Here is a 22184-nt window from a genome sequence, read left to right on the forward strand (position 1 = left end):
ACGCATATATATGGTACACACATCTATGGACACACAGAGACACATAAACATCTTGTTCATATATGTTTGAATATTAGATAGAAGTCATTTAATAATTGTTTGTATGCTTAAAATATTTGAATAATTCAGTATGCCTTTAGAAGATCCTAAAATGAATGTTAGAACTCATTGGGTCACCTGTTGGCTAAGACATTGTGCTAATTAATGAGTTCCAGTGGATAAGTCTCATTCCTATTGCTCTGTTTACTTCCAATCATTGGTAGCTTTGGATCATAGGAGCCCTAAGGATATGGAAGTAGGAATCAGTTTAAATCCTTCCTACTTACTGGAGAAAAAAGAGCAAAACCCCTATCCTTGCTGAGGTTAGGCTAGTTGTAGTATCTCTTTATTTAAAGAAATTCCATGTTGTAGCTGGCCATCATAGTGAGGAAAAGCAGTGTCAGGAAATCACTGGAATCTTCAGATTTGGATTGGTACAGAGATGGGCCAAACAGGATCATTGGGCACTTGTATCCTAATAGGAGTACAACATAGTAATTCTCAAAGTGAAATCTTTGTTATTGTTTATATTAACAAAAGAGAGGCCTAATGGATAGTGATTTAAGCATCCAAACCAGGAAGGCCTGACTTTAGGTTTGACCTTAGACAATTACCAGCTGACAATTCTTCCCCTGAGTAAGTCACTTAACTTCTCCATTAGGAATCTTTTTCACATTGTTAATCTGGAGGGGAGTTTACTCACCTGAGAGTTCCCTATTCCACAGAAATCACAAGTCCAGTCCTCAGCTTTTTGGAGTGGTGTAACTGAAGTATGCCAGTATTTATGCTATTGTGATTATTTGTGCACTTTGCAGGGGGCATTGTGATCCTTTGATTATAGATAGGCTGATTTTAAAAAAATTGTTTTGAATAGTCAGTGGATGGTGTGCCAATATGCAAGATATTCTGGAGTTTTCTTTTATCAAAATTTCTGGAGTAAAATATTAAGAAATTTAGTAGAATCCTAAACTTAGACTAGTGGCAGAATAACTGGCTCATGCCCTTTCTCAATGTTTGATGTGCCTTCCTTCCTATTGATTCATGTCCTTTGTGTATCATTCATGCCTCCATTGTCTAGGATGCCTTTATTTCTCCATCTGGAATCCTGTGATTACTCTTCTCTGCACTGGACACCTGTTAGGTTTTTTCTTCATTTCAGAGATGAAGATGGAGGTCAGCCCAGTCTTGCCTAATATGACTACTTTACTCTCTGGGCATAAAATAGTTTGGTTCCTTTTTTATTACCTAGCAAGTGGCAAGATAGTTTTGTTTGCTTGTTTTTTTTAAAGCACCAATAGACTCAGGGTAGGTAAGAACTGTAGCTGGCTAAGGAGGCCCTGCTAAGGAGATGCCAAGGGACACATCTAAATTATCAGAGTGCATTTGAGAGGGAATCTCTCAAGCATCACTGAGAAGCTCAGTGTGCTGAGAGATGATTTGGGCATCTCCATTCAATATTTCAGTTTTACAATAGAAATGTCCACAGTGAGGCTTTTTTGAGCACTATAACTGTTAGTTGATAATTTATCTCTTCCTCCCCACATGATCTGATTTTTTTTGTTCTAGGTATTACAGGAATTGCATGTCAATTTTATAGTTATTTTTTCTGGAATTAATACAAAACCAGCATTTAGCCTCTTATATTATACATCAGCCTATGCTCATTTGATTGGAAAATAAGTCAAAGTTTATAGACCTCTGTATTTGAAATTAACCTTTCTTTGAGAAACTACGATTGTAAAAAATTTGCAGGATGACCAGAAGGGTTATTTTCTTTTTTTCTTTGGTACTATTATTAAATTTCTTCATCAGGTCTAAAAAAAACTCAGTTATAAGATCTTCTCAGATCTCTTTTCCTAAATGTTGAAAGCTAATTATGCTATTCTTTAAGAAAATTCAAAATATTTAAAGGCATTGGCAAATCTAATGAGATAATTGAGAAACCTGACTACCTTTTCACCATTTAGTCTGTATTTAGAAGGTTAAATAGGCATTAATAGAGGCAGCATGGAAGAGTGGCAAGAGGTCTTTCTGTTAGGATGACCTTGTTTTTTGAAGTCCTGCCTCTGACTCAGACTGGTCTTGTGTCCTGGTAAGTCACTGAACAGGCAGCTCTGTATGAAAATAATTGCAGAACTGTCACCCATCCATGATGGTTGGGGAAGAGTTTATATTAATGAAATCACAAGCCCTGTTTCCCCCCCTTCTCCACCCCCCAAGAGTTAAATTGTCTAAACATTTTTGTTGGTGACCAGCATTGAGGAGGAGTTCAGGTGATCAGATTTGGAACCCTGTGCTTTGTTGACTAGATATTTTCTTTCTTCTGCTTTGAATAATCAGCTTGGCTTAAGTTTTTGCTAGGTACTCATGTTTTTGGCTTCTTTCTGTCACTTGGATGTGATTGTAGAAACTTAAATTGAGTGTGGTTATTAAAAGCAGATTGTTTCACAGAAACATTGGTGGCCTCTCTGTCTTTTCTTGTCTTCACCTTCTAGAATTTCTTTTTGCCCTTCGAGTTTTCCCCTCCTTGGGTCCATAGTTATTTTACAACAGAAATGATCTTAATGATTTTCTAAGCTGCAAACAAACGATAAAAGTTTAAATGGTTTTCCTTCTAGATCTCATTGTATTTGTCCTATTGGTTTTTACCATCTTCACATTTGATTAGAAATCATTCTTCCCACTAGAGGTTATCCTTGTCTACCACAGTGCATCAGATATCTTTGCTTTTACTGTAGCTTACTTTGAATGTTATCCATATATATATATATATGTATATATATATATATACATATATATATATATTATACACACACACACACACATATATATATATATTTATATATGAAATTTATCACATTAAATGAGGAAGATATCAGATAATTATTTTTTGTTCAGTTTATTTTAAAATTGGGCAGCTAGGGGCATCTGGGTGGTGCAGTGGATAGAGCACTGAATAGAGTCAGGAGGACTTGGATTTGGATCTGGCCTCAGACACTTAATAGCTATGTGACCTTGGGAACTTCACTCTTAACCCCATTGCCTTAAATAAATAAAAAAATAAAAATAAAAAAAATAAAATTGGACAGCTAGATGGCACAGTGGATAGAGTGCTGGGCCCAGAGCCAGGAAGACTCATCTTTATGAGTTCAGATTAAATTTCAGACATTTCCTATTTGTGTGATTCTGGGCAAGTCAATTAACACTGTTTGCCTCAGTTTCCTTTTCTGTAAAATAAACTGGAGAAGGAAATTGTACACCACTTGAACATCTTTGCCAAGAAAACCAAAATGGGGTCATGAAAGGTTGGATATGACCGAACAATAACAAATTAATTTAAAATTATTTTTCTTTTGTTCTCTGAGCCTATACCAAATCATTGTTTCCTGAAGACATCCCAAAGAGTCTTGGATGACATGGAGATGCTGGCAGACAATCTACATTTTCCATTAGATAAACCCATTTATTTTATAACTGACTATTAAAGAGTAGGAAAAGATTTTAAGTAATCAAAATCTGAAGACTTAAAAACTCCCTTCCAATCAGCCCATCACAAACTCAAGATGCCTAAAATATTTTCTGAATTTTCTTCATGGATTGAATTTATACTTAGGCATAATTTTCTTCTAAAAACACAATTTTTATTCCATTTATCTTAATCACTTTTCATAAAAATTTTCTGCATATTCTAAATTCTTATTACTACTGCATTTGATCATATCAAAGGCCACTGGAAATGTCCTTCCCTGCACATATTTAAAATGGTCATTTAAAAAAAACATCGATTTTTTTTCCCTTGAGAATAATTTGAGTGATTAAGTTCAGCCTTTATAAGAAAATTTTCAACTGTTTAAAGAAATCATTCTGTTGCAGACATTTTAACTAATCTATCAAGTTACCCAGCCTTGTTCACACTTCCCATTATCAAAAAAATGACATACTACCTTCGAGTCAGAATATATGGAGAGTGACAACTACTGCTTGTCTTGTGATATTTTTAAAGCATGCCACCTGTCATCTTAATTCATTTGCTGCTCCTAGCATGTGGACTTGTTGACTTTCATTTGCCTGTTTTAAAGGAATGAGTCTCATACATTTGGGTCTGTGCAACAGCATATCATTGTTCTGGGGCATTTTCAGTCATGCCAGTTTACTCGATAGCATAGTAATTCTTTTATTTGTCTCTTTCCTTTTACCTTCTCTTTATTAGCTTTCAGACAACATGAACCTTTTGACTTGGTTTAGATAAGGGATAGTACTAAGTCTTGTATAAAATAAGAATAAAAGATCTGTAACTGAAATTCAGAATTCTGGAGATCAATCACTGTGATTAAACTATACTTAGTATATGAATTGACTAAGCAATATTGATTTTGGTTTTGAGTCAGAGTGGATATGTGCATAGCTATTTTATGTGACTTTGAGAAGCTCTTGTAAAAATTCCAATTTGAGGGTCATCAAATTAACTTCTGACTTGTTATAACTAATCACTCAGTTCTTTCTACTCTTGAAATCTCTCCATTCTTCTTTCCTTGCTGTACTAATGACTTCCCTGTACTCTCCCATCAACATCTCCTTACTTCTTCCATCTTTGGGTTTGGTTGATGTACGGGAAATGTGAATACAGACGGAGACCTTTAAGTTATAGAACATCATTCAGTGAAAAACTCTTCCAGAGGACCAGAGCAGCAGGACGTGCATCAAGGTATCTCAAGTTTTTGAAGTGTTAAAGGACCATTTTCATTGAACTAATTTTCAAAAACGTTTGGAATTAGGCTTTTGCTTGGAACACTACTATTAATTATATCTGGATTACTGACTTCTTTCAGTGATCGACATAAGCTTCTAGCGATTTATCAGTGTAAGATGCCACAAGTTTCTAGAGATGACATTTTCAAGGAACTTGCAGTGTCGATCAGGACTGGTTATAGTTTCCTGAGAAATTTCGAGACTGCTATATTTATACTACTGTATTTATATCACCTAATGTTGTATAGCCTAATTGTATATAACACCATGAACTGTCAACTCTAAATTCCAAATTTCTAGAAGAGAATAGAAGTCTAGCTAAAAGACCTAATATAGAACACACATATCATCTATATTTGTCTTTATCTCTGAAATGTAGCTGATCTATTTGGATATGCCTGTATGGTTAGATGTTTGCCTTTTCTATTCAACCATAATTATCTCATATTTGTGTCTGGATCTCAGCTGAGTAGGTGGCAGTGGGTAACAGGACTGTGAATCTCTTTGTATTGTGTCTCAATAATAGAACGATATAACTCATTTACACTTGATTATATTCTCACTCCCTGATCCTTTCTTCCTAAGTTACAAAAGGGCCAAAGAAGGAAAATGAACCCATTTTTCTTCATGTGGGGGAGGGGCGAGAAAGGAGGAAGCTATTTCCCATTTTCATGATGAAAGTGCTCTGAACTAAGATTTAGGAGAGATTGTATTGTTAATCTTGGGCTGATTCCACCACTTACTAGCTATAAGACCTTGGGCAAGTCACTTTTTCATTTTGGGCCTCAGTTTCTTGAACTGTAAAACAGGGTGTCTAAGTGATCATTGATAGTGCTACATTCTATCTTTCTAAACTGACCGAGAGGACTTTTCTCTGTGAATTTATGTCATAGGGATGTTCAACATATAGTCTAATTATTGGACTATCTATCACTTTAGTTCATTATATAAGTAAAGAAAATTTTGAGAAATTCTCATTGACGAATTTCACAGGTCTTTAAAATTAATGTTTAAATAAAGTTTACCCAAGGGGAGGCTAGGTGGCACAGTGGATAGAGCACTGGCCTTGGAGTCAGGAGTACCTGGGTTCAAATCCGACCTCAGACACTTAATAATTACCTAGCCGTGTGGCCTTGGGCAAGCCACTTAACCCCATTGCCTTGAAAAATCTACAAAAAAAATAAATAAAATTTACCCACAGTTGTTTTGACATCTATGAAATCACTCTGATGTCAACCAATAAAAACTCAGGAATGTTTGTGAGACGATTGCACTTTGAAGTGATCTACCTCAAAAATGATTTCCCTGACATTCCTCCCCCAACTGTGTTTACATTTAAGGCCTTTTGTAGCTTTGCACTCACACCCTCCCCTTTTTAGGTCATTTCACACCTAAAGACTGTCTAAAAATTGCCAGTAGTTATGTTATTGTCTCTTGAATTTTATTTTCTGAATGTTTGGAGATAAAACCATCAAATTTCTGTATCACTCCAAAGGCCTTGCTGCTTAAAAATCATATTGGTACTGGAACAAGGAATTGTAATTTAAGGTAAAATTGCTGCAGGTAAAGGTAAAGGATGCAACAAATAAAACTCCAGTTAGAAACTGCTAGTAAGCCAAAAGTTCTTGTCAAAAAGATAGTCAAAATGATGGGATCATCATTTTCTTCTTTGGACTCTTCCCTGTCATTTTATTATCTTGATAATTTGAAATATATAACTATATCCATATCTATATATCTATATCTGCGTTGGGGATTAAGCTTGAGTGGGTTTAAAGCTGCTTAGAAATGGTAGGACTTATTAGTTCTCTGTTAGCATTTTTGATTCTGTACTGTCATTTGTCAAATGCATATACTATAATTTCTTTGATATTAAAATACATTCTAAACCAATCATACTAGCCCCTAAAACATGTTTTCCTCTCTTTCTTCTGTCTTGGAAAATTGGCTTTCTCAGCTGGAATTGGCAGGTATACATGGAGGAGCTGACCCAGCTTTCAAAAGAGAAGGCTTGTTACAGGGAGAAAGGCATGGCAGGTGGCTCAGTGCCACTGTCCCTTGACCCTGCTCTTTCCCAATGAAACTTGTTTCCAAACTTGTTTCCCCGTACTTTTCTTTTTGATTTCTCTGTATCTTAAAGATGTTATTGTTGAATTTATTCTCTTTATTCTAAATCACTGTTGATTTCTTGATTTGTTTCTAGGCTTCTTAATCATTCATCTTCAGCAAATCCAAGAAACAGACCTAAGCAAACTGTGGAATTTGAGAAAAGGTATACACCTGTGTTAGTGCTTGTTTGTTTTTGGTCAGTCTGGTATTTTCTAGTCACCTGTTGCCTGTGGTTGCTGGGGGGACCTGGGCTTTTTGGTCACAGCAACTCCCAAGGCACAGGTAGAGGGAGCCACTCCAGGACAATTTCTGATCCTGGAAATTGTGAACTCTTGGTTTGCTCTAATGTGGCTTGGTTTCCCACAGAGAAGTTTGTTTCTAAATGGTTCCCAGCCTGGTCTCACAGATTAAGAATTAAAAACAGGTATGGTATGAACTTGATACAAATCCTTTGTGATTGATCAAAGCAAAAGCAAGGAGATCTCATTTATTCTCCTACCGAGTTCATATCTACTATTTGACTCAATAAATAGCAAGTTGAACTAGATGGTGTCAGCCTTTCCTTGTCATGAGCCATGTACTTTCTTCACACTTTAGCTGCATATAGAGTTGGGTAGTAAGAATGGCTAGTATTTCGATATTGCTTGCAGATTCACAAAGCATTTTATATGTTTGATCCTTCATGTTCCTCTCAAACTCCCCTTGAGATTGATATTGCTATTATTCCTGTTTTACATATGAGAAAATTGAGACCAAGAGAAGCTAAATGACTTGCCCAGGGCCACACATTTAATTAGTGTCTTCTTGATTATTAGTCCAGTGCTCAGTGCACTCTAGAGCCTCCTAGTGGCTTGTCCTTTTAAATTATTTTTGCTCATTCCATTTGTCTGTATACATGGTCTCAATGGGTATGGACACAATGCAGATGAACACTCGAAGGCCACAGACATTTCTTTAGAATCTGCACAGCCATTGAAGCTTTGCTCTAGGATTGGTCCTCAGGGCATGTACCTTTTTGTTCTGAATGGTAGGAATAAGCAGAGTCATAACTGCTGAGAGGAGAGAGATAAGAAGCAGTGGAGATAGGTGAAAGTGTTGAGGGCTTTTAGAGTGCAGAATCTGCCTAGTAGTACAGAGTTACTTAGAAAAGACTCAGATGAGTCCCCCCATTGCTCTTGCTAAAAAGCAAGCATCCAAGAGTTGTTTTAGGCTGACAATGAAATTCATTTAAATTTGCCTGTTTTTATTCATTCACATGATGATTTTCAACTTATATATCATGACTACATAATTAGAGCAGTACAAACTGTATATACACCAGAAAAGTCACTTGACCTCATCATTCTCAGTTCTCTCCTCTGGAAAAGAGAGGGCTAGGATTTCATAGGCTTGCTGTTGCACAGCTGGAAGGTACTTTAGCAGCCACCTAGTTCAACTCTAATATCAGCCAGATAATAATCTTTTGTCTCCAGAGGCCATGCTCTTTCTATGATATCATTGCTAACTTTGAAGAAAGAGCATTTCCAGTTTAAAATCCCATGATATTGAAGGAAGAATTCTTTACTGCACATTGGTGAAATGAAGTAAAGAAAACAAGACTTGAGTATTTTAAAGATTATGTTCAGCAACGAGGATAAATGAATCTTTTTTTATTATTTATTTTTTTGATCATTTATATCTAGAATATCTTTTTGTGTCCTGGATCCTTTTGGTAGTCTGAAGCCTAAAATACATAGAAGGCAATGTATTATACCAAAATTTAGTTATTAAAATATTTTACAAAGTTCCTGGACCCTAGATTAAGAACCCCTATTGTAGATGGGGAGGATAGTTATTACAATTTATTTGGTAGCAAAATTAATTTTATTATACTTATACCTAAATTTTCAGAATGCTTATAAGTAATTTCTAGCCAAGATCACAGGTACCACCATTTGTTTTGTTTTGTTTTTTGTTTTTTAGGTTTTTGCAAGGCAAATGGGGTTAAGTGGCTTGCCCAAGGCCACAAAGCTAGGTCATTATTAAGTGTCTGAGACCGAATTTGAACCCAGGTACTCCTGACTCCAAGGCTGGTGCTTTATCCACTACGCCACCTAGCCACCACCCCCCATTTGTTTTAATGTAGTTTTGGTCTCTGTGAAAGTTTGGCCTTTCTGGCTCTGTTTTTGGGTTTGATGCTCCTTGCTTAACTTTATCAAATGAGATCAGAGGGTAACTGAATTATTTGGGGAAGCTGTTTTACTAAGGGAGAAGTCTGTACTAAAACTTTTACCCCTTTAAACAGTTAATCTCCATTGCTTCTCCTTTGGTACCTGAGAGTGGTCACCATCATAGTTGCTGGGCATGCCTAGCTGTGAATTTGGTATTCATAGAGCAAAGAGGTAGGTTCTTAATGCAGACAAGTTGTATGCTTCAAAACATTTTCATAAAACTTGAATTTCTTTGTGAAATAACCTCCCATTTTAAGTAATCATAATCATAATAGCTAGCATTTATATAACATCTACTATGTGCCAGACTGTGTTAAATCAGCACTGCACAAATATCATCTCATTTGATACTCATGGAGGTAGGTGCTAATTATATCCTCATTTTACAGATGATGAAGATAAGGCAAGCAGGAGTAAAGTGACTTGCCCAAGATTATATAGCTATATCAGAGATCTATAAAACTTCATTTAAAACAACATCTTGGAATGAGGTTGAAGCTATTTTCATTTCCTTTCTTAAAAGAAGGGGAAGGATCCCCCTTTTCCTAAATTTTCACTTTAGGGCCTAATTTCCCAGCATTAAGCCTAGGCTGCTGGGCAGAAGCTTTTATTTTATTTTATTTTTTTAAGAAAGCTTTTATTTATTTTGCATTTACAATTTTTCTTCTAATCCTGCTTCACTCCCTCCATCTGCTACAGAAGGCAGCCATTGTTTCCATGGTATACATTAATCCAAATTGAATGTGATGAGAGAGAAATTATATCCTTAAGGAAGAAAAAAGAAAGTATAAGAGATAGCAAAATTATATAAGAAGATAACGGTTTTTTTTTCCTAAATTGAAGGTAATAATCTTTGGTCTTTGTTCAAACTCCACCATTCTTTCTCTGGATACAGGTGGTATTCTCCATTGCAGACAGTCCCAAATTGTCCCTAATTGTTGTACTAATGGAATGAGCAAGTACATCAGGGTTGATCATCACCCCCATGTTGCTGTTAGAGTGTACAAGGTTTTTCTGGTTCTGCTCATTTTGCTTAGCATCAATTCATGCAAATCCCTCCAGGCTTCTCAATTCCCATCCTTCCTGGTTTCTAATAGGACAGTAGTGTTCCATGACATACATAGACCACAGTTTGCTAAGCCATTCCCCAATTGAAGGATATTTACTTGATTTCCAATTCTTTGCCACCACAAACAGGGCTGCTATGGATATTTTTGTACAAGTTATATTTTTACCCCTTTTCAGCATTTCTTCAGGCTATTGACCAAGTAGTGGCATTGCTGGATCAAAGGGTAAGGGTATGCACATTTTTGCTGCCCTTTGGGCATAATTTCAAATTCCTCTCCAGAAAGGTTGGATGAGTTCACAGTTCCACCAACAATGTAATAGTGTCCCAGATTTCCCACATCCCTTCCAGCATTGATCATTGTCCTTTCTGGTCATATTGGTCAGTATGCAAGCTGTGAGTTGGTGCCTCAGAGATGCTTTAATTTGCATTTCTCTAATAAGTAATGATTTGGAGCATTTTTTCTTATGACTATGGATCACTTTAATTTCCTCATCTGTAAATTGCCTTTGCATATCCTTTCACCATTTGTCAATTTGGGAATGTTTTTTTTTATTGAAAATTTGACTCAGTTCTCTGTATATTCTAGAAATGAGTCCTTTGTCAAATACTAGTTAGAAAAATTGTTTTCCAATTTACTACATTTCTTTTGATCTTGGTTATAGTGGCTTCTGTGCAAAAGCTTTTTAATTTAATGTAATCAAAATTATCTAGTTTGTTTTTAATGATGTTCTCCATCACTTCCTTCATCATAAGCTGCTTCCCTTTCCATAGATCTGACAGGTAAACTAGTCCTTGATCTTCTAGTTTGCTTATAATATTATTTTTATGTCTAAATCCTGCATCCATTTGGATCTTATCTTGGTATAGGGTGTGAGGTGTTGGTCTAATCCAAGTTTCTTCTGTACTAACTTCCAATTTTCCCAACAGTTTTTATTGAAGAGAAAGTTTTTTTTATCTCAGTAGCTGGACTCTTTGGGTTTATCAAACAGCAGATTACTATAATCATTTCCTGCTATTGCACCTAGTCTATTCCACTGGTCCACCACTCTATTTCTTAGCTAATACCAGACAGTTTTGATGACTGATGCTGTATAATATAATTTTAGATCTGGTAAGGCTAAACCACCTTCTTTTGCACTTTTATTCATTGAATCCCTGGAAATTCTTGACTTTTTATTTCTTCATATTAATTACAACTTTTTCTAACTCATTAAAGTAATTTTTTTGGAATTTTGATTGACAGGGCACTAAACAGGTAACTTAGTTTTGGTAGAATTGTCATTTTTATATGTTAGCTTGGCCTATCCATGAGCAGTTGATGTTTGCCCAGGTATTTAAGTCTGATTTAATTTGTTTGAGAAGTGTTTTGTAATTGTTTTCAAAAATTTCTGAGTCTGCCTTGACAGGTAGATTCCCAGGTATTTTATATTGTCTGAGGTTACTTTGAATGGGATTTTTCTTTCTAGATCTTTCTACTGCATCTTGCTAGTCATATATAGAAATGTTGAGGTTTTATGAGGGTTTATTTTATATCCTGCAACTTTGATAAAGTTGCAAATTATTTCTAGTAGTGTTTTAGATGATTTTTGGGGATTCTTTAGATATACCATCATGTTGTCTGCAAAGAGTGAGAGTTTTGTCTCTTCCTTCCCAATTCTAATTCCTTTAATTTCTTTTTCTTCTCTAATTGCTGAAGCTAACATTTCTAATATGATATTGAATAGTAGTGATGATAATGGACATCCTTGTTTCACCCCTGATCTTATTGGGAATACCTCTTAGCCTATCCCCATTACATATAATGCTTATTGACGATTTCAAATAGATACCGCTTGTTATTTTAAGGAACAGTCCATTTATTCCTACACTCTCTAGTGTTTTCAGTAGGAATGGGTGCTGTATTTTGTCAAAAGCTTTTTCAGCATCTATTGATAAAATCATATGACTTCTGATAGGTTTGTTATTGATATAATTAATTATCCTGACAGTTTTCCTAATATCGAACTAACCCTGAATTACTGGGATAAATCCTATTTAGTCATAGTGTATTATCCTAGTGCAGAGGCTTTTATTTTAGCAGCATTTAGACTTAGTGTGGTCTATTACATCCTTTCTCCACTTTCTTTCACAATGCTGTTTGAGAAGTAGCAGCCACATTTTTCTTCCCTTCCCTTTGCTCTTTTCCATATTCTTTCAAAATCTCTCCTTTCCTCCAAACCCTCCGCTGGAATGCACATGATGCCCTCCATTTCCTGTAACCCCTTGTTCTCCCCCAAACCTCATAAACCTCCCCCCTCTATACAAAAGGTTTTTCCCACGGAGATTTTCCTTTAACCAACATATTGTGTCAAAATGTAAAGATTATGAAATGCAGCCTTGAGTAAAGCCAAAACCCTTCAGAAATGCAACAAAAAAGCCATCATCATTCAGTTGAATTGCTCAGTATGCAGAGCAGTTCAATGATAGGCTGACTTTTTCATTATTTTGGCATCATATAAATTGAGCTGAAATTAACTCTTATCTTTCATTGTGAGTCTTTTCCATATTAGAATGTTCTTTTGTGTTGGAGAAGGATTTGAACTTCTGACTCCATCTCCTAAGTGCCCCTAGTATTGCTTAGCATAACTCTTTTTATGAGGACCCTGCTTAAAATGGGTCTGTGATTTCATCATCCCTCTTATTATTGTAGGTCACCAAGTCCTGTGTGACTTATCCTCTCCAAGAGCTGCCCGAGGCAATTAGAGACTGAGCCATTTGACTGGCATCAGGCAAGTTAGATAGGTTAGTTGGTGACAGAACTTGAATCCAGTTCTTCCTTCCTGCCTCTTTCTCTGCTTGGCCTCACTGTTTCTCACTGCAGGGAGCTCTTACTTTTTAAATGATCATCCACAATGGGGTGGTTTTGTAGACATCATTTTTTTGAATACTTGTGGTTTTAGGACAAAACAAATTTTACCTTGTTAAATAATAGAATTGAATCCTAGGAAATTGATCTAAGAATTAATTTAGCAAAAGAAAATTGCTATAATAAAAAAGGTGACTTTATAATGAAACGTGTTTTTTTTTTTAAACCAAATGTACTTAAAGATACTTCTAAGCATTTTAATTAAGATGTTTTTCATTTTTTTAGTGTCCTGGCAGATGAAGTAAGTTCTGCATTGTCACCCTTCATGTGGCAGGTAAAGATGAAACTAAATTGTTGTGTTGTTCCTCACTGTGTACTAATTTGCATAGTTAAAAGCATGATTTTCTTACAGCCTTTAGGAAATCAAAAGAACCCAGTTGATGAACATCAGTGGCCAGAAACTCAACCTATAATTTGGCAGAATGAAGAAAGGAGGCGAAGCAAACAAATTAGAAAAGAATATTTCAAGGTAGCTAGTTTTTTTTATGTGCTATGTAACTATTATTGTTCATCTTTTCATTTTTATGGAACTGTAATTCACAGTAGGACACACTGACAAACTTAAATAATATGTAGTATTGATGTATGATCCAGTCATGTTAATAAAATAAAAGTAATTTTGAAAATCAATCTTGTCATGGTAAGAGAGCCATAGTTGCTAAACTCTGGGTACAGGTCAGGTAATGAATCTTTATAAACTGGGGTATCATCAGTAGCATTCTATTATCAGCCACATGAGCTCCAAATAGAATTTCCTACCATGATCCAGAGTGTTCTAAAAGTCTCAGGGCCTTTTAAAGGTGTTAAAACTTCAGAATGCCCTAAGACTTATAGGACAGTCTGTATGTAGTATAGACAGCAAAAAAAAGAAAGTTGGTCAGACATGGTCATCTGCTGACTTGAAGAGCAGGGCGAGGTACCTTTGTTTTGCTTTATAAGGACCAAATGGGAACTGAACTAAGGAAGAGCAAAAAGAACTTGTGGGATGATCAAAGGACTTCACACTGAAAATACACACTTGGCTTCAAAGTTCTTGAGAACTTCACTCAGTGATGGTTGCCTCCAGTACCTGCAGAAATACAGCCTTGGCCTTCAGGACAAGAGGAAGAAAAGTCGCAGTGGCATAGATATTATAGTGAGCCAAGGAAAAGAGTTCTGTGCTAGCTTTCAAAGGGCTTTAGAAGCAACATCGAAGAATTGCGATTTGATCCTGAATGTGTTCGGAAATCACTGGAAGTAGCCACCAAGCCTTTCTTTTATGCAGGCACTGTACTAAACTCTCTGGTTACAAAGGATCCCTTGGGATCTTTTAGTCTTATGAGAGATAACATGCAAGCACAAAGGTACAGACAAGATACAGACAAGATTAACTGAGGGAAATCTGAGAGGAAAGTATCTTGTGAGAGAAACATCCAGGAGGCCACTATCACTGAAGAAGTGTTCTTGGGGGTCAGGAAGGGGTCAGTTTATAAAGGGCTTTAAAAACCAGAAGTCTTTATATTTGATCCTGGAGGTGATGGGATTCATTGGAGTTTATTGAATGGGGATAGGAGGTGACATGTAAGGATGTACATTTAAGGAAGATGAATTTGACAGCTGAGTGAATGCGCTAGAGGGAGGAGAGACAATGCAGGATATTGCAGTAGTCTAGGTGTGAGATGACGAGGGCTTGTACCAGAGTTAATGGCAAAGTAGGTGACATGTGTGAGATGTGAAAAAAAGTAGAATGAGGAGAACTTAGCATCAAATTGATCACAAGGGATGAGAGAGCTCAAAGTTGAGAAGGTTACTGGGTTGTGAGCCTCAGTGATGGAAGGATGGCAGTCCTTCTGACAGGGAAGGTAGGAAGAGGGGAGGCTTATGGGGGAAGATCAATTCTACTTTGGACATGTTGAGTTTTAAGATAACTACAGCATGTGGCAGCTAGGTGGCATAGTGGATAGGGCACCAGCCCTGGAGTTAGGAGGACCTGAGTTCAAATTCAGCCTCAGACACTTCACAATTACCTAGCTGTGTGGCCTTGGCCAAGTCACTGAATCCCATTGCCTTGTAACCCCCCCCCAAAAAAAATCCAAAAAACAATGTCCAAGAGTTAGTTTGTGATGAAGGCTTAGAGCCTAGGAGAGATGCTAGGGACAGGTGCTATGTTTCTTGGAGTTCTTTCTATAGAGATGACAATTAAATCCATGGAAGTTAAAAAAAGTCATTAAGAAAGAGAGTTTAGGGAGACAAGAGGGTTTGGGCATAATCTGGGAGTATAGTTATCATTAGAAGACATTTGTTGAATTCAATTGGTCTCTGCCATCACAGTGCATTTGATATGTTAATTTTATTTTTAAGTTTTGAATAAACGGTCCAATCAAATACATTTCCAAAAACAATTGGACCCCAAAATAGGATTTTATATAAAATCATGAATTTCTACTTCATGAGGCTTTGATTTTTAAGTATATAATAAATTATACACATTACTTTCCAAACTGTCCCTGCTTGGCTAATCCTCCCAATTTCTTGTGTGCATTTAAAAAAGTTTCAATGTACATCTCTTTGGTAGGAGTGTGAACCCAGTTCTTCCCCCTAATTAAAAAGCTGAGACTAGGAATTCTTGTGCAAACAAACATTGTCAAGCAAAACAAGTTCTCATGGTGGTCATACCCCAAAAGGTGCATTGCTTTTTGTCCCTTGGGGCCATCATTACTTCTCTGCCAGTAGATGGATTTCATCTGAGGTCCTTTGGAAATGTAGCTGGTTGTTTTGTTGAGAATACATAAGGCTTTCAAAGCTGGTTTTTTAAAATAATTTTTTATATATTTATGTTGACCTTGTGTAAATTGTTTACCTGGCACTGCTGTTTTACACTCAGTTCAAAACTCCCAGGATTCTATGCAATAGCCTCTTTCTTATAAAAATATTCAGTTACATTCATATGTTATAATTTGCTTGGTCACTCCCTAATTGATGACTGGCCCCACAGATTTTGGTTCTTTTTTTAAAGACTCATTTTTTCCTTGTAGAATCATTTTCAGCTTTGTTCATACTCCGTTTGTATCAAATGAACACAAGTTTCTAGTCATGGAATCCAAACTTAGTGAGGTTTTACTGTGTTTAAATTTGTTGGTTAGCAGAGGGATTTGCAGTGTTCCTTACTAGTCACAAGATGTCAGTATAAGCATGTTTCAAAGAGATTTACCCTGTAATTCGCAGGCTTTACATTAAATTAATTCAGAATTATTCATAACTGATTTTGTTTTCATACTTAAAATACTTTTTGGTTATCCAGAGTCTTTCAGTGAAAGAAAAGGAAGAAAAAGGTAGACATTCTCTTTTCTTTTTCAGTTTCCTGAGAATTGGGAAGACTTTTTACAGGATCTATTATTGAACTTAATCTGAATTTGTATTTCATTAAATAGTGATTTTTGGTACTCTAAAGAGAGATTTTAGATCTAAGAGGAAACATCACTCGGCTGAGTGATGCCTCTTTTGGAGTTATTTTGTTTCTGTAACTTGATGAAATATATCTGGAAACTTCTTTCTGCTTGGTCAAAAATCAATACTGTTAGGCTACTAGGACTTCATGGTTTTCCCAGCTCTAAGCAAGTGTTAATAAAGTTATTCTTCTAAGGGAGTTTTCCCCAAGAGGCTGAATCTGCCACCATTGGTGTCAATTAAGTATTGAATAGACTTTTCCTGATGATTGCTGGGAGCAATGAAATCGCCATCAGTTGATGCTAGATTAAAAGAGGAAATCAGCTCTCTTAGAACTAGTGTACCTAGTTTGGGGTAACCCCAGTTTTGCTGCAGTGCATTAAGTGGTATCCTGGGGGTGTTCAGAATAAACCAATTCAGCTTCATGTGTGAAGGTGTTCAAAGAATGAATGCCCTTTCAAAACAGCATATTAAGAAAAATAATACAAGATCCTCCCTCCTACTTCCCTTCTGCCCCTCTTCCCTGACCTGGATGACACACTCACCAATCTAACCCAATGTCAGGAGAAAGATTAGGCCTGCATGCATGATTAGGAATTCAGGAACGAGGGGTTCCTTTGCCCAATCCATACTTTTTACTTTGAACCTTACCTTCTTTTTTTTTTTTTTTTTGCTCCTGGATCTTCTTCTGGTTAAGTTACTGGGCTTGGCCTGATGCTTGGCAGGGAAGTCATCTTACAATGAACCAAAACTTAAAACCCAATGTCAAAGGAACATGACTGTCCTGTATTAATCACCCTCTGACTTTTTCCCCCAGGTGGGAAATTGCTAATTTGCTCATCACATGTGTCTTTCCAACTACTCCCTCTCCTCAGTTTCCATCTTCTTCCTTCCTTCATCAATAGCTAACATGGAAAACAATTACTGAATACAACTTTACATGTCATAAATCCCTATCTACTAGTAATTATGCTTTTGAAGTATCTTGCTAAAAGGTTTTCTTAAAGAAAACAAATCTTTTTCCTTCTGATGAACCTAATAGAAAGGATCTGAACAAGAGTTTCTTCCTATGAGCACTTTATAATGCAAATTCACTCAGTGTTTGCCTATTTGTTTTTATATCTTAGAGGCTTGTATTAGCAACTGCAACAATAACAAAAGGCCAGTATTTGAGACCTATGTCTCAAAGCAATTTTCCTACCAGTTATGAAATTCTAAGTCTTAGGAAGAGCTTCTGAAGCTTTTTCTTTTAGAGAGAAGACTAGTTTGAGAACCTTTCTGGTATCTTTAGCTCTCTTTACCAATGATTTTATCCACAAAAATGATTAATTTAGGTTTCTTGAAAGAGTCCAATTACATCAGTGTTTATGGCCAAATTTTTGTTGTAAATGGGTGCTTCTGTGGCATTTTCCTAGGTAGCTGACAGTACCTAGTAGTTAGTTTATTCAAGTTGTAGTAGTTTGTCCTTTTAAATATCTTGAGCACCCTTTCCTACAATACATCTTATTACTAATTTGTACCTTTTCTGAAAAATGGGCTTGCTTGGCAGAGGTCAACCCTTGTAAAAGGTATTTTATATCTTGGATTATACAAGTCTTGACAATAAGACTTTATTGTATTTTAAATGTAGACCAATACACTCAGATTGGTTTTTGGAGCATTTTCTGGGTCTTGGACTCTGCTAGTTGGTGGAATCATTGTTTCTGCATCTAGGACCTTGGTCTTGGGGAAACAAGATGAGGGAGCTTGAAACAGAGAGAACAATGCAAGGCCCTATCTTAAATGTTGCTAAAATGACTGTATTCAGGTGGGGACAACCCATAGAGAAGGAAGGGGCAGAGCAGCAGAGGCAGGGGCATATGGGGAATGCCAAGCAGAGGCAGCCAAATTTGGACCACTTGATGGATTTGTAAGGTGAAGGCAACAACTTGAGTACATAATCAGGGAAGAATATGATCTGTGTAGATAATAGTGAAGGAATCTACTTCTCTAGAAAGAAAAATGGAAGTTTCTGTTGGGCTTTAAGTTTTGCATTTGTTTCTCATATTTGGATCTCATAACAACCCTATGATATTGCAAGTATTATGAACAATGAGCACATATTATTTTTACAGATGAGGAAGCTGAGGATCACAGAAGTTAAGTGATTTGTTTACAATCACAAAAACCATCTAGGTTAGGATTTGACCGTAGGTCTTCATTACTTCAGGCCTACCATTTTTTTGTGCTGTGTTGGCACTCTAGAATCTGCTTGTGATCTATAGAGTGAATTGGTAGTGGGAGACAATGGAATTAGGAAGTCCCCTTAAGAGAAGGGTATTACAGTGCCTCAATCCTGATGTAATGAGGTTCTGTGTTATGGTCTTGGCAATGGAATGAAGGAGAAGACCCATATCTAAGGGATAGTTCAGAGAAGAATTGACAGGTCTAGGCTACAAAAATAGGGGATAAAGAAAAGAGAAGAAATGCAGATGAGTGTGTGATCTCAAGATTGGGCGATGGACAATGATACCACTGACACCAAAGGAAGCATTAGTTGGTTTAGGAGATGGGTGTTACCATTGCAAAATTGACTTCAGAATTATAGATACTTTTATACCCACCACCTTTTTTGACTGTTTTTTTGGAAGCATCAAAATATAAATAAATCTACTGGCTATAAAATTCAGTAGCCTAGAAAAGGTAAGAAGTATGAGTTCTGGGCTACTTTAATATTTCAAATTTTATTGAATTTGATTTGAATTGAATGCTATGACAAAGGAAAAAAATCACTTTTTCTTTTCAAATGTTTTGCAGTATAAATCCTCAAGGAAGAATTCAAGTGGAAATGAACATGATGAGGTAAGAAGACAATTAGCAATTATTGGAATTATTTTGTCTTCCTGTCTCTTATCTCTACAATACTTATGGCCTCTTCCCACTTTTTTGGGGGGCAAACTTGTGATGTGGAAAACTCCTTATATGACAACTTTCTTCAACTTTGGCAGCTGTCTATGACAGTGCCAAAGGTCCTATCCTGGGGTTCCTTAAGGAGTCTGTGGATTGATTTCGGGGGGGGGTCCTTATACTTGGATGAAAAAAAATAAGTTTTAGTTTTCACTCAGTTCTAACTGAAATTCACCATTTCCTTCATTTATAAATCTTCTGAAAACCTATTATTCTGAGCAGAGGTTCATGGACTTCATCAGATTGTCTAGAGTCCATGACATCAAAAAGGCAAAGAACCCCTGATGTCGTGTCTTACAGAGTTGCCCGCCCTGAAAGGTGAAAGTGATCTTTCCCCCCATGGTTACATTGCTATTACGTGTTGGCAGCACTTGAACCCAAGTATTATTGACTAGACTGTCTCTCCAGATGCTACACTGGGGTTATTTTTTAGTCCATAGTAGAGATTTAAAAAATTGATAGCACTCTGTTTTGTCATGTAACTTCTATAGTATACACTGGTCTAAAACTGTAAAATCATCACCATATTGTCAGTGATTTTATCAACATTTGTTTTTTGTTGCCTTCATATATTCATCATGAATTTTGGCCTTATCTTCCTTTATTTTAGTCTTATTGACAATGATTTAAATCTCAAGTTCTCAGTAATAGGTCAAAGATAAGAAGTTTATTTATAAATCCTGAGAATTTACAAATCTTAACTTGTACTGTTCCCGGCATTCTCTTTGATTTAGAACCACAATGGAATTAAAGCAATAGACAAACTTGTGAAGAAACTCTTATAATCAATAATTTAGATTCATAAGTGGTGACTGAGGGTGGGAGGAAGGGACACAAACAGCTAATTCATGTGACAGGAAATGCTGACATTGGTGTTCCTATAGGAAGTTGGCCCAGAGATGGGAGAAGTCAGGAAGTGGCCCAGTAGTCTTGTTTTTCTTTCTCCAGCCTAGACACCCTATTTCTTCCCATGACCTCCCTGGGAAATTTTTAGTAGGACAAATAATGGGGGGTATTGCACTAAAGAGACAGTCATGATTCTGGGGAATTAGGGACATTAGTTGCCTATTGGAGATAAGATATTAAGGGGATGGAGGATGCTGATTATTTGACAGAATTTAAGACTGAAGGTTTTACTTGAAGGCCAGGCCTTCTGTCTCATTGAGCAGTAGTGGTCAGTTCAATGCTGAATTGACTTGAGAGAGGACAGACAAAAAAAATAGGGGACTTAACATCATTTAAGATCAAAGCTTGCTGAGTAATTATCCCAGTACAGGCCCCAGTTACTTTAGCTGGTCAAATTGCTGCTGGCCAGCCATAAGTATCCCAGGAGGATGGTGGCATTTCTTTGTCGTTTCTCATCAGGAAGTAATCCTAGCAAAGGAATATTTTCCATTCATATCTTAAAAGGTTTTCATATGTGGTCTATATAAATAGTCTCCCTCATATAGCCTGTAGCAGATGAGAAAGTTCAGTGACAGACTTAGTCTATTAAAACAAGTTTTAACTTCTTGTATGTCTTGTGAGATTGTCATTCATATGTTTTAATTTCTCTGTTTCATATTTTTATCTCTTATTTTAGCAAGACAGTGATAATGCTAATGTGTCCCCACAGTCTCCAGTATCATCTGAGGTACATGTTCTGTTTCTGCGCGTGTGTGTGTGTGTGTGTGTGTGTGTGTGTGTCTGTGTGTGTATGTGCGTGTTTGTGCGAGTGTATGTATGTGTATGCAGAGCTCCTTCTGCTCTTCCTGACATCTTCATTCCATGCTCATCTTTTGTACAACGTCATTGGTTAACCCTGGGTTATTGCTGTTGCTTTTTTTACTCATGGGAAGTAATACATTAAAAGTGAACAATATTGCCTTTTCTATGCTCATTCTTGATCTTTGAGTTTGATATCCATGCATTATTATTGAGAAAGAACTTTATACATATTTACTAGAAAAAATAATGTACCATCTAAATGACTTTTCCCAGCTTTTCATTGTTTGAAAACAAATTATGAGTTTTAAGGCAGCTGTTAACAGTTTGTGAGAAACTCACAATCTAACAGTTTCTTCCCACTTGGACTTTCTTTTTCATTGTAAAACTTTTCCTGGCCTTGTGAACAGTTAAGCAGATGATCGTGAGATAGCAGGACATGGTGACAACACTGGGACTGGACTCATGTCCCAGCTCAACTAATGTGTGTGGCCTTGGCCAAGTCCCTTTCTATGTGCCTCAATATACTTTTCTATAAAATGAGAGGTTTGGACTGAACAGCCTTTGAGCTCTTTCCTAGCTCAAATTCTAGAATCTTTTTCTGATTCTGCAGTTATATAGAGAGGTTAGAGCTTAACTGGAACAGTCATTTCCTGGTGGATAGATTCACTGGAAAATGATGCAGTCCTTCATTTTGTTTTAGTACTGATTATATTACTTAATTGTATAGACATGAGAGGGTGATGTTTTTTATTTTTACTTAAAAGAGGCAGACTTTTTCCTTCTGTTTTATTTGCTTAGCTGCTTTATATATTAATATTTTGCTAAGGATTTTAAATGCGACTGGGGAAATCATTTGGGAAATATGTATGAAGAAATGATACACATAATTTTCAGAAATTTTTTACATTTGGGTGATTGAAGTAACATATCTAGGATTCCATATAATTTTTCTGCATTTATTGCTGTATATACATCTTTAGCATTGATAATCAGAACCAATAAGGAACATAGCAGTATGGGGAAG

General features: G+C 36.4%; 1 protein-coding gene across 6 annotated transcripts in view; it reads left to right on the forward strand.

The window, feature by feature from the left end:
- Positions 1 to 22184, forward strand: part of LRCH2 (leucine rich repeats and calponin homology domain containing 2) — a 113675-nt gene that overhangs the window by 70819 nt on the left and 20672 nt on the right. For 3 of the 6 annotated variants that reach the window (XR_012472622.1, XR_012472623.1, XM_074207582.1), the window contains exons 12-16: positions 6992 to 7060; positions 13307 to 13355; positions 13434 to 13550; positions 19304 to 19348; positions 21036 to 21086. Coding sequence is in view for 4 of the 6 variants with exons in the window: in XM_074207582.1 (XP_074063683.1) it covers positions 6992 to 7060; positions 13307 to 13355; positions 13434 to 13550; positions 19304 to 19348; positions 21036 to 21086 (331 nt within the window). In the remaining 2 variants the exon portion in view is untranslated. The remainder of the gene's footprint in view (positions 1 to 6991; positions 7061 to 13306; positions 13356 to 13433; positions 13551 to 19303; positions 19349 to 21035; positions 21087 to 22184) is intronic. The other 3 variants (XM_074207583.1, XM_074207584.1, XM_074207586.1) reach the window with 3 other exon arrangements.

This window comes from Macrotis lagotis, chromosome X, assembly GCF_037893015.1.
Source record: "Macrotis lagotis isolate mMagLag1 chromosome X, bilby.v1.9.chrom.fasta, whole genome shotgun sequence".
In the NCBI taxonomy this organism is placed as follows: Eukaryota; Metazoa; Chordata; class Mammalia; order Peramelemorphia; family Peramelidae; genus Macrotis; species Macrotis lagotis.